The sequence below is a fragment of the Oryctolagus cuniculus genome, chromosome 12 (assembly GCF_051225735.1).
Source record: "Oryctolagus cuniculus isolate XC-2025 breed Fujian yellow rabbit chromosome 12, ASM5122573v1, whole genome shotgun sequence".
NCBI classification, from domain to species: domain Eukaryota; kingdom Metazoa; phylum Chordata; class Mammalia; order Lagomorpha; family Leporidae; genus Oryctolagus; species Oryctolagus cuniculus.
In genome coordinates this window covers 64,971,133-64,984,707 of record NC_142878.1, presented here as the reverse complement: position 1 = coordinate 64,984,707, position 13,575 = coordinate 64,971,133, and the positions used below count along the sequence as shown (strand labels likewise).

Here is a 13,575-nt window from a genome sequence, read left to right as displayed (position 1 = left end):
TCCAGTTCCTACTGCATCACTCTGATCCAACTCCCTGCTAATGCACCTGGGAAAGCAGCAGAAGATGGCCCAAATATTTAGGGCCTTGCAACTCATGAGGGAGACCTGGATGGAGTTCCAGGCTCCTGGCTTCAGTCAGGCCCAGCCCTGGCCTATACAGCCATCTAGGAAATGAACCAATGCAAAAAGATCTCCCTGTCGCTCCCTCTCTTTTTAATTCTGCCTTTCAAATAAATCTTAAAAAGAAAAAAAAAATGTAGAGACCATGGAAACAGTCCAATCAGAATTTTTGATGATACCTGAGGAAACAACAGCTCTACCAATTAAGAACATGACTTCCAATGAAAAGCTACTGACCAGACATAATCATTTTTCCTGAGATTCATTGGGCATTTATTAGTCCACATTCAACTGCTATACGTAAGTAGCTCTAGTTCAGTCTCCTTGGCATAGCAATGGATTCCCTTACTTACCATCTCTGTAAGATTCTCTTAGTCAAGCTATTACCTCTCATTTACACAAAATACTTACCCGAGTAAGAATGAGACTTTTGGAAACCTTTGAAGAATGAAGTAATCCCAAAGTGATCTTCAGTTTCTCAAAGAGATCCCTCATTTCTCCACGCCGTCGCCGCTCATTGGCAGTGTGTGTCCGGCGATAGTAAGCAAAAGCTTCTGCTTCTTTCTGTAGTTTGTCACTCCAGTAATCAGGCTTCAGTTTAAGCGGAACTGGTGGAGCCTGTCCAAAAAAGATTGCCTCTTAAACATCTTTCACATCAACCTGCCTTCTTGCACCTCAGGCACCCATCATCTTCTGTCTGGACTGTTATAAGAGCCTTTCAATTGGTCATTTTACTTCCAGTCTATCCTTCCTCTAAATCAAATTTCAACAATGTCCAACAGTGTAAATCCTAAGACATGCTGACACAGCAACATTGTTTTCCAGCTCAAATTTCAGTGGTTTTCAAATGAAGAATTGGAGGGGGAAGGGTAAGTGGGAGTGTAGAGGAGCAGAGTTATGTTAGGGGATCTGGAAAAGCTTATAATTTAGTATTGTAATTCCTATAATTTGTTTCCATGACACAAATTACATGAAAAAAAAATTTCAGTAAAATCTTGGCTAGTGGAAAAGACAGATTATAAATTTTTTTAAAAATATTGTACGATCCTGGCCGGCACCGCGGCTCACTAGGCTAATCCTCCACCTTACGGCGCCAGCACACCGGGTTCTAGTCCCAGTCGGGGCGCCGGATTCTGTCCCAGTTGCTCCTCTTCCAGGCCAGCTCTCTGCTGTGGCCAGGGAGTGCAGTGGAGGATGGCCCAAGCCCTTGGGCCCTGCACCCCATGGGAGACCAGGAGAAGTACCTGGCTCCTGCCATCGGATTAGCGCAGTGCGCCGGCCGCAGCGCGCCGGCCGTGGCGGCCATTGGAGGGTGAACCAATGGCAAAAGGAAGACCTTTCTCTCTGTCTCTCTCTCTCACTGTCCACTCTGCCTGCAAAAAAAAAAAAAAAAAAAAAAAAAAAAAAAAAAAAAAATTGTACGATCCTTCCATAAATTGGTAAAGGATCAAATGCACATTTCTAAATCATCCCTCTTTCCAACCATTCACAACTGCTACAAATTCCCAAAGCATACTAGTAATCCCACCCCTCCCTGCCAATGCATATAGGCTTTTCCCTCCACCTGAATTACTTGTTTCTCCTCCAACCCAATCCTCCATAGCATTTAAAATTTAAATTTTGCACTTTTCCAGGAAAGTGACCCTCAAATGCCTTGGGCCTCCCTCCTACCTATTTCTTATAACAAAGCTAAAGATGCATAGCTTATAGGGTTTAAAATATATAGAAAGAGCTTAATATAATCCAACTACATCCTGTACCTGTAACCAAATCCCTAGAAACAACCACCTTTTGAATCTTCTTGCAGTATCTTGTTTTTAAATCTATAATCTAAATAAAAACTGGTAATATATGTTTTCTCTTCAATGCTACCTAGTGACTTCTTGCTATGAGAAGGATGAAAGACATGGCTCACATCTTACCATGGCATCTTCTTAATAACGTTACTAATTTTAGTTCTACTGATCTCTTAACAACTGAATATAATTCCATCTTAATTTCTTATTCCATCAATAACATGTATTTTATCTTACCTTTCAACTTGCAAAATGAGGGTATCAACACAGGCATCCTTTCCTTTATTTACTCTTCCCTCTTTCACCTGACAATCTGTCATTTGCATTTATTCATTTTTTAAAACTAAGTCTTCTGTATTTATTCATAGCTTATTAAAGTTTAAAAAATCATTAACAGTAGTTACACTATCATAAGTTGTGAACATTAATCAGACAAGTGAGTAATTAGTTTCCTGACTTGTAAAACTTCTTGGTCTTGTGTTTTTTCCCTCTTCTGTTTCCAACTGTCTCTTATGACACTGTTTGCCTTTGTAACTGACACTATGCAAAAACTCCTATGTAAAGCCATCATCTTTCTAAAGTTGTATACTTTAATATAGTGTGACAGAATAAAAGAATCAACAAGATAGAAAATCAGTATCAAGTCTAAATATAGCAAAACATCACGACTATCTGCATATTAATAATTTATGCACATAGACAGGTATTTGGCCTACTGGTAAAGACATCACTAGGGACATCAGTATTCCATATTGGAAGTTCCTGAGTTTCAGCCCCAGCTTTGCTCCTGATTCCAGCTTCCTGCTAATGTATACTCTGAAAGGCATCAGGTGATGCCTAACAGTTGAGTCCCTGCACGCCTGGCCCATCACCAGCTGTTGTGGGCATTTGGGGAGTAAACCAGCAGATGGGAGATCTCTGTTTATCTGTCTCTCTCAAGTAAAATAAAACTTTTTTTACTTAAAAAAAGAGAAGTTTGCTTTATTACACTATCATGCTAATATATACTGAATACATTAAGAAGAATAAAGGAAGTTATAATATCATGGCTAGTTGAACTGCTAACCACCAGTGTAGTGAATAAAAATTTTAGGGCACTGAAAACCATGAGCCTAGACAAGAAAGAATGTCAGTTTGTTTTATATTCATTCATTCATTGCACTGCAGGATTAGGTTTCAAGTGAGCATGTCAGTTTTCATAATCTCCATATCCATTTAAGTTCTCTTGCACCCACGTGGGAGATCCAAATGAGACTCCTAGCTCCTGCCTTTGGAACAGCCCAGCTCCAGCTGTTGTGGCCATCTGGGGACTGAATCAGCAGATGGAGAATTTCTACACTTTTCTCTCTCACTCTGCCTTTAAAATAAATAAATCTTAAAAAAAAAAACACACACACACACACAGTAATAGTATAATATCCTACGGGAAATGATTTTTTAAAATTCCTCATTGGTAGGAGTGGCCGGGGGGGAGGGGGTGGCGCAAGTGGAGATGATCAGTTAATATAGTTAACGTTGTTTTAACCCTAAGACAAATGCTGTCAGTTTTATTAAATGAATAATTATCATTAAATATATTCTAAATACCTTTCGACTCCGTTCACCAGCTTTTTCATCTGCAGGGATATGGGTACGGCACCTAGATAAAGACAATATTTTCCAATATCTTACTGAAATCCAATCATCTATGACCTATTTCACAGCTGTATTAAGTCAATCTATTCCAAAATGTGTGAACAGCTTCTTTTCCTCCAAGATGTAATATATGGCCACATTATTTATTCAACAGTATACTTTCTTCCTCTAAGAAAAATAGCCAATCTATGGCCATACAATCCTGAACATGCTCAATCTCATCAGTAAAGTATTCAAATAACTGCTAAAACTACAAAATACTTTTCAGAAATACAAAACTATATAAAAACACATTATGAACATCCAGGTGTGTGCTATCCAGCCTGAGAAATAATGTACCTGAAAACAGAGAACCTACATGCAGTCTACTCAATAGCATTCCTTTTCCTCCTTGCCATAGGTAAACACTCCTGAACCGAGTCTGCCACATAGACCGTTACCGTTTTACTAGGAATATATATTTTTAAACAAAAAAATTTATGTGCATTTTTTTTTAATTTATTTGACAGGTAGAGTTATAGACAGTGAGAGAGACAGAGAGAAAGGTCTTCCTTCTGTTGGTTCACCCCCCAATGGCTGTGCCGATCCGAAGCCAGGAGCCAGGTGATTCCTCCTGGTCTCCCATGTGGGTACAGGGGCCCAAGCACTTGGGCCATCATCCACTGCCTTCCCGGGCCACAGCAGAGAGCTGGACTGGAAGAGGAGTAACTGGGACTAGAACCCGGCACCCATTAGGGATGCTGGCGCCGCAGGCGGAGGATTAACCAAGTGAGCCATGGCACCGGCCCCTGTGCATTTTAAATATCATATTATATTCTATATTTCTGCAATTTAAATATTATATTGCATCTTTCCACAACTGATTTATTTCACTCAACATTACAATCGAGGGCCCGGCACTGTGGTACTGTGGTATAGTAGACTAAGTCTCTACCTGTGGTGCCGGCATCCCTTATGGGCGCAGGTTCGTGTCCCAGCTGCTGTCTCCTGATCCAGCTCTCTGCTTTTGGCCAGGGAAAACAGTAGAGGATGGCCCAACTGCTTGGGCCTTTGCACTCATGCTGGCCATCTGGAGGAAACTCCTGGCTCCTGGTTCCTGGCTTCAGATTGGCCCAGCTCTGGCCGTTGCAGTGAACGAACAGATGAAGACCTTTCTCTGTTTCTCCCTCTCTCTATAACTCTGCCTCACAAGTAAATAAATAAAACCTTTAAAAAAATTACAATTGAGATATTCTGATAACATAGCTCTAATTTACTCATTTAACTGCTATACAAAGGTACTTTAGAAAACTTGTGAAACAGGGAATTAAGATAATTTTGGGGGTCAGCCCTGTGGTGCAGCAGGTTAAACTGTGGTATGCAATGCCAGTATCCCATGCTGGCACAGGTTTGAGTCTTGGCTACTCTACTTCCGATCTAGCTCCCTACAAATGTGCCTGGGAAAGCAGTGAAGATGGCACAAGTACTTGGGCCGCTGCACCCACGTGGGAGACCCAGATGAAGATCCTGGCTCCTGGCTTCAGCTTGGCCCAGCCTTTGCCGTTTTGGCCGTTTGGGGAGTGAACCAGTGAATGCAAGATCTCTCTCCTCTCTAACTGACTTCCAAATTAAAAAAAAAAATCAATCTTTTTATTAAAAAAAAAAAAGAGATGTTTGTTTCAACAGAAAGATATTTTGACATCCATACATAAAAGAGGTCTTCAAAAAATTCATGGAAGTGCTGGGTATTTTGACAGTGGGTTTAAACCTCTGCTTCTAATGCCAGCATCCCATATTGACTCCTGGTTGAGAACTGGCTGCTCCACTTCTGATCAAGCTTTCTGCTAATGAGCCTGGGAAAGCAGCCGAAGACAGTCCAAGTCCTTCAGGCTTGACACCCATGTGGGAGACCAGAATGGAGTTCCTGACTCCTGACTTCTGCCCAGCCCAGCCCTGACCATCACAGCCACTTGGGGAGTGAATCAGTGGATGGAAAACCCCTTTCTCTGTCAATCCCACCTCTTTTTCAAGTAAACAAAAAAAAAATACTAAATAAATTTGTCTTTAATTTCAATTGTGCTTATTTATCCCAACCCATTAACATGTTATTCTCTCCATTTATCAATTTTTTTCAGTCTTTAAACATAATTTTGTAAGTCTTACACAGTTCTTGTTGTATTTCTATATAATTTTTTTTCCCTGTTACTATTATAAATGGTAGCTTTTACATTAGTTAGTTGCTATTGTTTAGGAACTCAATTTGAACTTAGTAAGTTCAACAGTATTATTGGATTATAATCTGATTAGTTTTTAAGAGATTTAAATTCATTCAGGCTTAATCAGTAGATAACTGAAGTAACCTATACATAGTTTTAGAATTAGTCCTATTCCCTAGATTACTCAGTACCACTAGAGATGCTTCCTCAATTCATTACTATTTCACATTATAGTTGAGATACAAGGAAAAGTACAGTGTCTGGCACAAAATAAGTCATGTCTTTCTTCCCTTCTCTCACCGACACCCGAAGTCCTAAATAAATACAAGATTTACTAAAACAGAAAGTCAGTCCTCATGCTCTCCATATTTTCATCTCATCTGCAGGACAGTAAAATCTTCCCACCTATATCTCACCTGCTTAACTAGTAAAGTAACAATGTAGAATTTAATGCCGTGGGGCCAACGCTGTGGCATAACAGGTAGAGCCACCACCTGCAGGTCGGCATTCCATATGGATGCCAGTTTGAGTCCCAGCTGCTCCACTTCCAATCTAGCTTTCTGCTATGGCCTGGCAGGGCAGTAGAAGATGGCCCAAGTCCTTGGACCCCACACCCTTGTGGGAGGCCTGGAGGAAGCTCCTGGCTTGGGATTGGCGCAGCTCCGGCCATTGCGGCCAATTGGAGAGTGAACCATAGGATGGAAGACCTCTCTCCCTCTCTCTCTCTGCCTCTCCTTTTCTCTGTGTGTAATTCTTTCAAATAAATAAATCTTTAAAAAAAGTTTAAAAAAAATTGATGCCTTTTTTAAAAGACAAAGAAACTGACCTTTGTTGCGTAAGGTGCTTATGTTAATTATTATGCTAGCTGCATATATCACTGAATATTTCAAATGGAGGTATTTTCCTCATTTCATCAGTAAAGAATCTGAGGTACAGAGAAAACAGACTTGCCCAAGGTTAAATACCTACAAATAGCAAAACTACTATTTTAACACCAGTGTATCAGGCTCCAAAAACATGTTATTCATATTTACACAGTGCCTAATAGCCATGACAACACCAAGTTAATTACCTTAGAATTCCAGTTCTTCCTCTCATCTATACTAGTCAGAAAAAAGAGTAATTAAGGAAACAAGTGAGCTAACCCAGGCTCCTAAACAGAATACTTTTGTTTCTGATTAGAAAGCACAAAAACAATAATCCTTAAAGAAATAAGACTTACAGCTGTTTGGATGACTGTGTGTGAGCAGCTGTGGTCTTCTTGTGGACAATATTAATTTCCTCTGACAGCTCTTCTATAGTCTCAATGTCCACCTGCTCCTCATCTTCCTCAATGTATTCTACACAATTATTCTGAAATACATCATTAAAACAGTAAATAATTTACTAGGAGGCAAGCATACCTAAACTGTTCAACTACATTCTCCCCTTTATAAAAAAACCAACTAGTGTAAATACTGAGTGTACCATCAGTACTGATAACCTATGCTTATTGATCCAAAAAGGAATTAGATCAGAAAGACAAAATACAATTAGTACTAACAACCAAGAACTACACTGTAAGTCACAAGCATACATTAAATAGACATCAATAATCATTAGCCTAATTAGAGTCCCCTAAGGGGCTGCATGGATGCTTCAGTGTTCCTTCTAGAGGACAGTGTTCTTTCTAGAGACAGGTATGGCTATACTAAGGCTTCATAAAACAACAGTAAAATAAAATTTGGTGAGGGGGAAGGTGGAAAGGAGAAAACTCAGGCTCTATTTTAAGGGGGCTTTATGAGTAACACCATATTGGACCCCAACAAATCAACATACATTAACGTATACAAAGAAGATATGAAAATAGACAGGCTTTGTCTATTTCTTTCTTGGCCCTGACAGTCTCTCAGCCTCACAGAATGAGAGCTTTTGAGCTACTGTGGGCTTCAAAAGAAGCCCAGAATTGCTGAATTGGTAATTATACCAAAAGGGAGTCAATCAAGTAAGCACTTATTGAGTACCTGTCAAGAAACTCAGAGGATCTTTTATAAACATTAGAATTATATAGATAAGAGAGAAGCAGATAATAAGTACACTGAAACAGGGGGTCACAGTATCTATAATTGCACTGTATGCACTGTGCCAAGAGGTGAAACTCAAAATGAAGCATCCAAATCACCTTATTAATTCTATGCTTAAATTTGTTGGAAAAATTACTTACCCCCAAATTATAGGCTCCACAAGGCTGACAGAAACTAAATGCAAACTAACATTTAGTTTGCCACCCCAATTTAAGCACATTTTAAACAGTGTACATTAAGTTTAAACAATGTATGTCAAAATTAACTCTAGGAAGCAAAATCAATACAGAATCCCAAAAGAACCTAAAGAATCAGTAATGTAAGCAGATGCTTTACAATGTTTAAACTGAAGAGTACCTGCCTTCTCCAACATTTTTAACTGCCATCTTTGTAAATTATATCCAATAGCCTTCACAATGGAAGATTTAAATTGGAACAGCTGTTCATAACTTTCCTCACACTGTTTCAATATTAATGCTAATCACAAGCATCAACAAAACATAGGCACGGGACATGTACATAAATGCAATGTAGAATTTAAATTTTAGAAATCACTTATTATAAGCAATGCCACACTCTAAGGTTCTATTAAGTCAGTTCTACTGATATCAATAGTTTTTAGTGGTTTTAAACAGTGGACTGTTTTTTCAGATGTTTACCTGGATTTACTTATAATGAGAGATGCTGCAAAGGCAAAATAATCTGCAATATGTTATTCTCAAACTCAATGAATTCAGATTTTTGGCTCCTACAGGTAACTGTCCTTGAAAACTACTAGGCTACTGAGAGAATGTAAGGCAAATACATATGGAATCATTCAATTTTAGCGCTAGATCCTTATAAATAAGTGAGACAACTGAGGTACAGAAATAACTAATACAGGAAATTGAAACATTTAAATATTAGAGTTTAAAAATACTCATCAGGGCCGGCGCTGTGGCGTAGTGGGTAAAGCTGCAGCCTGCGGTGCTGGCCTCCCATATGGGCACCAGTTTGAGTCCTGGCTGCTCCACTTGCAATCCAGCTCTCTGCTATGGTGTGGGAAAGCAGTGGAAGATGCCCCAAGTCTTCGGTCCCCTACACCTACATGGGAGACCCAAAAGAAGCTCCTGGCTCATGGCTTCAGATCGGCAAAGCTCCAGCCATTGCAGCCAATTGGGGAGTAAACCAGCAGATGGAAGACCTCTGTCTCTGTCTGCTTTTCCTTCTCTATGTAACTGTTTCAAATAAATAAATAAATCTTAAAAAAAAAAAAAAAAAAACCACCTCATCTTTGTTACTGTTATCTGCATCAAAAACATTAACAAAGACCAGCTAATACAGGGGCTGAGTAAATCTCAAGGAACCAAGAACCAAGATTCTTTTTTTTTTTTTTTTTTTGGACAGGCAGAGTTAGACAGTGAGAGAGAGAGAGAGAAAGTTCTTCCTTTTCTGTTGGTTCACCCTCCAATGGCCACTGCGGCAGGCGTGCTGTGGCTGGTACACCACGCTGATCCAAAGCCAGGAACCAGGAGCTTCTCCCGGTCTCCCATGCAGGTGCAGGGCCCAAGCACTTGGGCCATCCTCCACTGCCTTCCCAGGCCACAGCAGAGAGCTGGACTGGAAGAGGGGCAACCGGGACAGAATCCGGTGCCCCGACCGGGACTAGAACCCGGTGTGCCGGCGCCACAGGCAGAGGATTAGCCTATTGAGCCACGGTGCCGGCCAAGGAACCAAGATTCTAAAACAATCAGTTGCATGACAATCAGTGCAGACAGCTGCTACTGCTCCTGAAGGAGGGGGACATAAAGTAGCCCAGAGCTGGCTATGATGGCCATGTTTACATCTGATATTATGTCAGGGGTCAGCAGACGACAGGCTGCCATCTCTTTAACAAATCAATTTGTACTGGAACTCAGCCATATTCACTCACTTAGGTATAGCTTATGGCTGCTTTACACTTCAACAGCAACTAAGCCGTCTAGCCTGAAAAAGTCTAGAATATTTGGCCCTTTACAGAGAAAGTTTCTCCAACTTCTGTACTTGTGCCATACCTGACTCCCAGTTACTTAATTCAGTCAATGAAACCCTTAATATGAAGCCTATAAAATACTTCAGGGAGGCTGGCACTGTGGGGCAACGGGTTAAAGCCCTGGCCTGCAGTGTCACCATCCTATATGGGGGCTGGTTTGAGTCCCCGTTGTTCTACTTCCAATTCAGCTCCTTGCTAATGCACTTGAGAAAGCAGCAAAGGATGGCCCAAGTCCTTGGGCCCCTGCACTCACACAGGGGACTCGGAAGAAGCTCTAGGCTCCTGGCTTTGGATTGGCTCAGCTCTAGCCATGTGGCCATTTGAGGAGTGAACCAGTGTTTGGAAGACCTCTCTTTCTCTCTCTGCCTCTACCTCTCTGTTAACTCTTTCAAAGAAACAGAAAATAAATCTTAAAAAAAAAATTCAGGAAACTTAAAATATTAACTATAAAGGCCATATTACAAAGGATGATGGGTGATGGCCAAAGTCTAGATAGGAGGGAATTTTTTAAAGTTCATGGAAAAGGCATATTATAAAAAACTATGCATGGCTTTTTTTTTGCACCAAAATAAATTATTTTTAATTCCATTTTTCCATAAACTTTTTTTAAAGATTTATTTTTTATTTATTTGAAAGTCAGAATTAGAGAGGTAGAGCCAGAGAGAGAGCTAGAGAGAGAGAGAGAGAGAGGGAGGGAGGGAGGGAGGGAGGGAGGGGTCTTCCATCCACTAGTTCACTTCCCAAATGACTTCAACGGCCAGAGCTGAGCTGATCTGAAGCCAGGAGCCAGGTGCTTCTTCCGGGTCTCCCACAAGGGTGCAGGGGTCCAAGGACTTGGGCCATCTTCTACTGCTTTCTCAGACCATAGCAGAAAGCTGGATTGGAAATGGAGTAGCTGGGACTTGAACCGGCGCCCATAAGGGATGCCAGCGCTACAGGCTGCAGCTTTAACCCAATGCACCATGGTGCTGACTCCTCCATAAACTTCTTCAAGTACCCTTGTATAAATTCTAGAGACTATTTAAATACTCAAGGTTCATTTTAAAAGCAATTTAATGGGGGCCGGTGCTGTGGCACAGCGGGTTAAGCTGTGGCCTGTGGTGCCGGCATCCCAAATGGGCATCAGTTTGAGTTCTGGCTGCTTAGCTTCCGATCCAGCTCCCTGTTAATGCACCTGGGAAAGCAGCAGAGGATGGCCCAAGTCCCTGGGCCTCTGCACTCACTTGAGAGACCCTGAAGAAGCTCATGGCTTCAGTCTGGCACAACTCTGGCCGTTGAGGCCATCTAGGGAGTGAACCAGCAAATGGATGGTTTCTTTCTGTCTCTGTAACTCAATCTTTCAAACAAATAAGGAAATTTTAAGTAAATAAAAAGCAACTTATGGCAGTAATGTAATAAAATATTAGATAGTATTTTCTAGTTTTTCTTCAAAAGAAAAACACCTCTAAAACTGCAGGCAGCTGAGTTCTCTTTCATAACTTTTTCTTTTTTTTTGACAGGCAGAGTGGACAGTGAGAGAGAGAGAGACAAAGAGAAAGGTCTTCCTTTTTTCGTTGGTTCACCCTCCAATGGCCGCCGCGGCCGGCGCGCTATGGCCGGCGCATCGCGCTGATCCGAAGCCAGGAGCCAGGTGCTTCTCCTGGTCTCCCAAGTGGGTGCAGGGCCCAAGCACTTGGGCCATCCTCCACTGCACTCCCGGGCCATAGCAGAGAGCTGGCCTGGAAGAGGGGCAACTGGGACAGGATCTGGCACCCCGACCGGGACTAGAACCCGGTGTGCCGGCGCCGCTAGGTGGAGGATTAGCCTAGTGAGCCGGGGCGCCGGCCCCTCTTTCACATCTAAGGTCACCCATTCCGTTTCTAACTTCTATCATAGCAGTCACAATCAGCTGATGCAGACACAGCCACAGGAACTGACTGAGATAAAAATGGGAATAGTGGTTTCAGGATGCATAAAAAATCCAACATGGTAGGAACTCTCCAACACCTATTCCCCCACTAAGGACTCAAGCCAGCCTTCTCTTAATTATTACACAAGTCTCAAAGAGTAACGTAAGCTGAATAAATGTCACCTGACAGAGCCTAAAGACTTAATTATTTAATCATGATCTAAACCTAGGTATCCAACTGAATGCATTAGGGCCTAGTGATCTTTCAAAAAACTACTCTAATACACCATTTAAATCCTTGAGGTTTCAGTCACAACAAAAATGAGCTCACCACCTTTTCTACATCATCAACCTCCTCACTCTGGTAGTCAGAAACAACATCCACAATTTCATCAACAGAATCATCGGTTTTCTCATTTTCATCTTCCTCATCCTCCTCTTCCAAATTCAAAACAGTGAAGTCAGCACTGCTTCTCCCCCCCTTCTTCTCTTGCTTTGGTTGTATCTGTTCTCGTAGTAGTAAGTGACCCTTGACACGTCCATTCCCTCTGCTGCCTTTTGCAGTTCTCCTAGGAACAATGGAGAAGGCTGCAGGATTAGAAATCCTACTCCAAGAATCACCTTCAGTTTTTAAACCTCTGGCAGTCTCAGCAGTTCCACTTCTTGCAAGTAAGTCAGAGATGCCTTGTGCTTGTTCAAACACATCTGACTTTCCTTGACATGTCTTTGTTTCTTTAATTAATTGTTCCTCTGCCTCTTTCTTACATTCCCGTGAAGTTTCAATGCTCTTTCGGGTAAAGGGGCCCTTCAGGTGTTTTCGCCATCTCTCTTTACTACTGTCCTTCTCCAGGGTGTCTCCACATCCCTTCGCCTTGGCCTCTGGCTGTGTGTTAGATGGCTGCTCCACAATTCTACTCCCTGATAATTCACATTTACTTCCTTCCTTAGAGTCGACTGGAAATGCACTGGATTTTCTCTCTGGATCGTCAAATCCTTTCTGCTGTTCCACCTTCACATCTTCTTTGGAACTGTTATGATTCCTAGTTCCATACTCTTCATTAACATTTTCACAGTCTTCTCCTGTGTGTGACCCAGTGTTACAGGAGCGCTCAGAAGATTTCACAATTGCAGGACCTTCTTCTGTGAAGGATTCTTCAGCCAAATGATCTCCTCCATCTTCCAAGGAATCATTTGGGGTTTCTTCTGAGGCAGCAATAGTTCCTGAGTTTTGCTTAATTGTATTAGCCTCACAGTCTACAGCTTCCCCTTCTGACTGCTGAGCTTTCTTAGACTCTAGCTCTCTTTTTACAGAATTTGTTTCATCTTTCTGGTCTGCATTCTGGGGTTCTTTCTTCATCTGAAGGGAAGCAACATGCTGAAGAATGGAGCTAGGAACAGGCTTTTGTCCTGGAAGCTGCAATAAGGCAAAACTACCAGATGGGAGAGGAATAAGACTGGCTGTACCAACAGGTTGTCCTCCTGAGCTATAGGTTATTTTGGTTTCAGATGCTGTTTTACTTGCAAAGCTTTGTGGTTCAGGAGGAGAAATCCTCAGGGTCAAGGTACCAGCCTGAGATACAAAATTAGGTCCAGAGGAAAGCAGTGATGGTGCCTGAGTGATAACATTAACTGCTGGAGAAGACCCAACAGCCTGAATAACAGGATTCATGACAGAGAAAGCAGAGGATGAAGCAGAAGATGGTGGAGTCTCAGAAGGTTTGGAAGGAGCAGGTAACCGGATTCCCATCACAGACCCTGGTAAGAAAAAGAAAATTTTAAATCAATACTGCTCATATCAAGACTCTAAGGTATGCTTTTCTTTTTGGACATGTGTCTCTAATAGACTAAGCATAATAAACTAGGTGTA

General features: G+C 41.6%; 1 protein-coding gene across 50 annotated transcripts in view; it reads right to left on the bottom strand.

Moving 5' to 3' along the window:
- Window positions 1–13,575, bottom strand: part of MGA (MAX dimerization protein MGA) — a 154,652-nt gene that overhangs the window by 11,149 nt on the left and 129,928 nt on the right. For 33 of the 50 annotated variants that reach the window (XM_008269141.5, XM_070054032.2, XM_089310118.1 and 30 more), the window contains 4 exons: window positions 12,040–13,463; window positions 6,969–7,099; window positions 3,504–3,555; window positions 532–738 (listed from right to left, as the gene is read on the bottom strand). In XM_008269141.5, the coding sequence (XP_008267363.3) occupies window positions 532–738; window positions 3,504–3,555; window positions 6,969–7,099; window positions 12,040–13,463 (1,814 nt within the window). The remainder of the gene's footprint in view (window positions 1–531; window positions 739–3,503; window positions 3,556–6,968; window positions 7,100–12,039; window positions 13,464–13,575) is intronic. The other 17 variants (XM_089310130.1, XM_089310128.1, XM_089310117.1 and 14 more) reach the window with 1 other exon arrangement.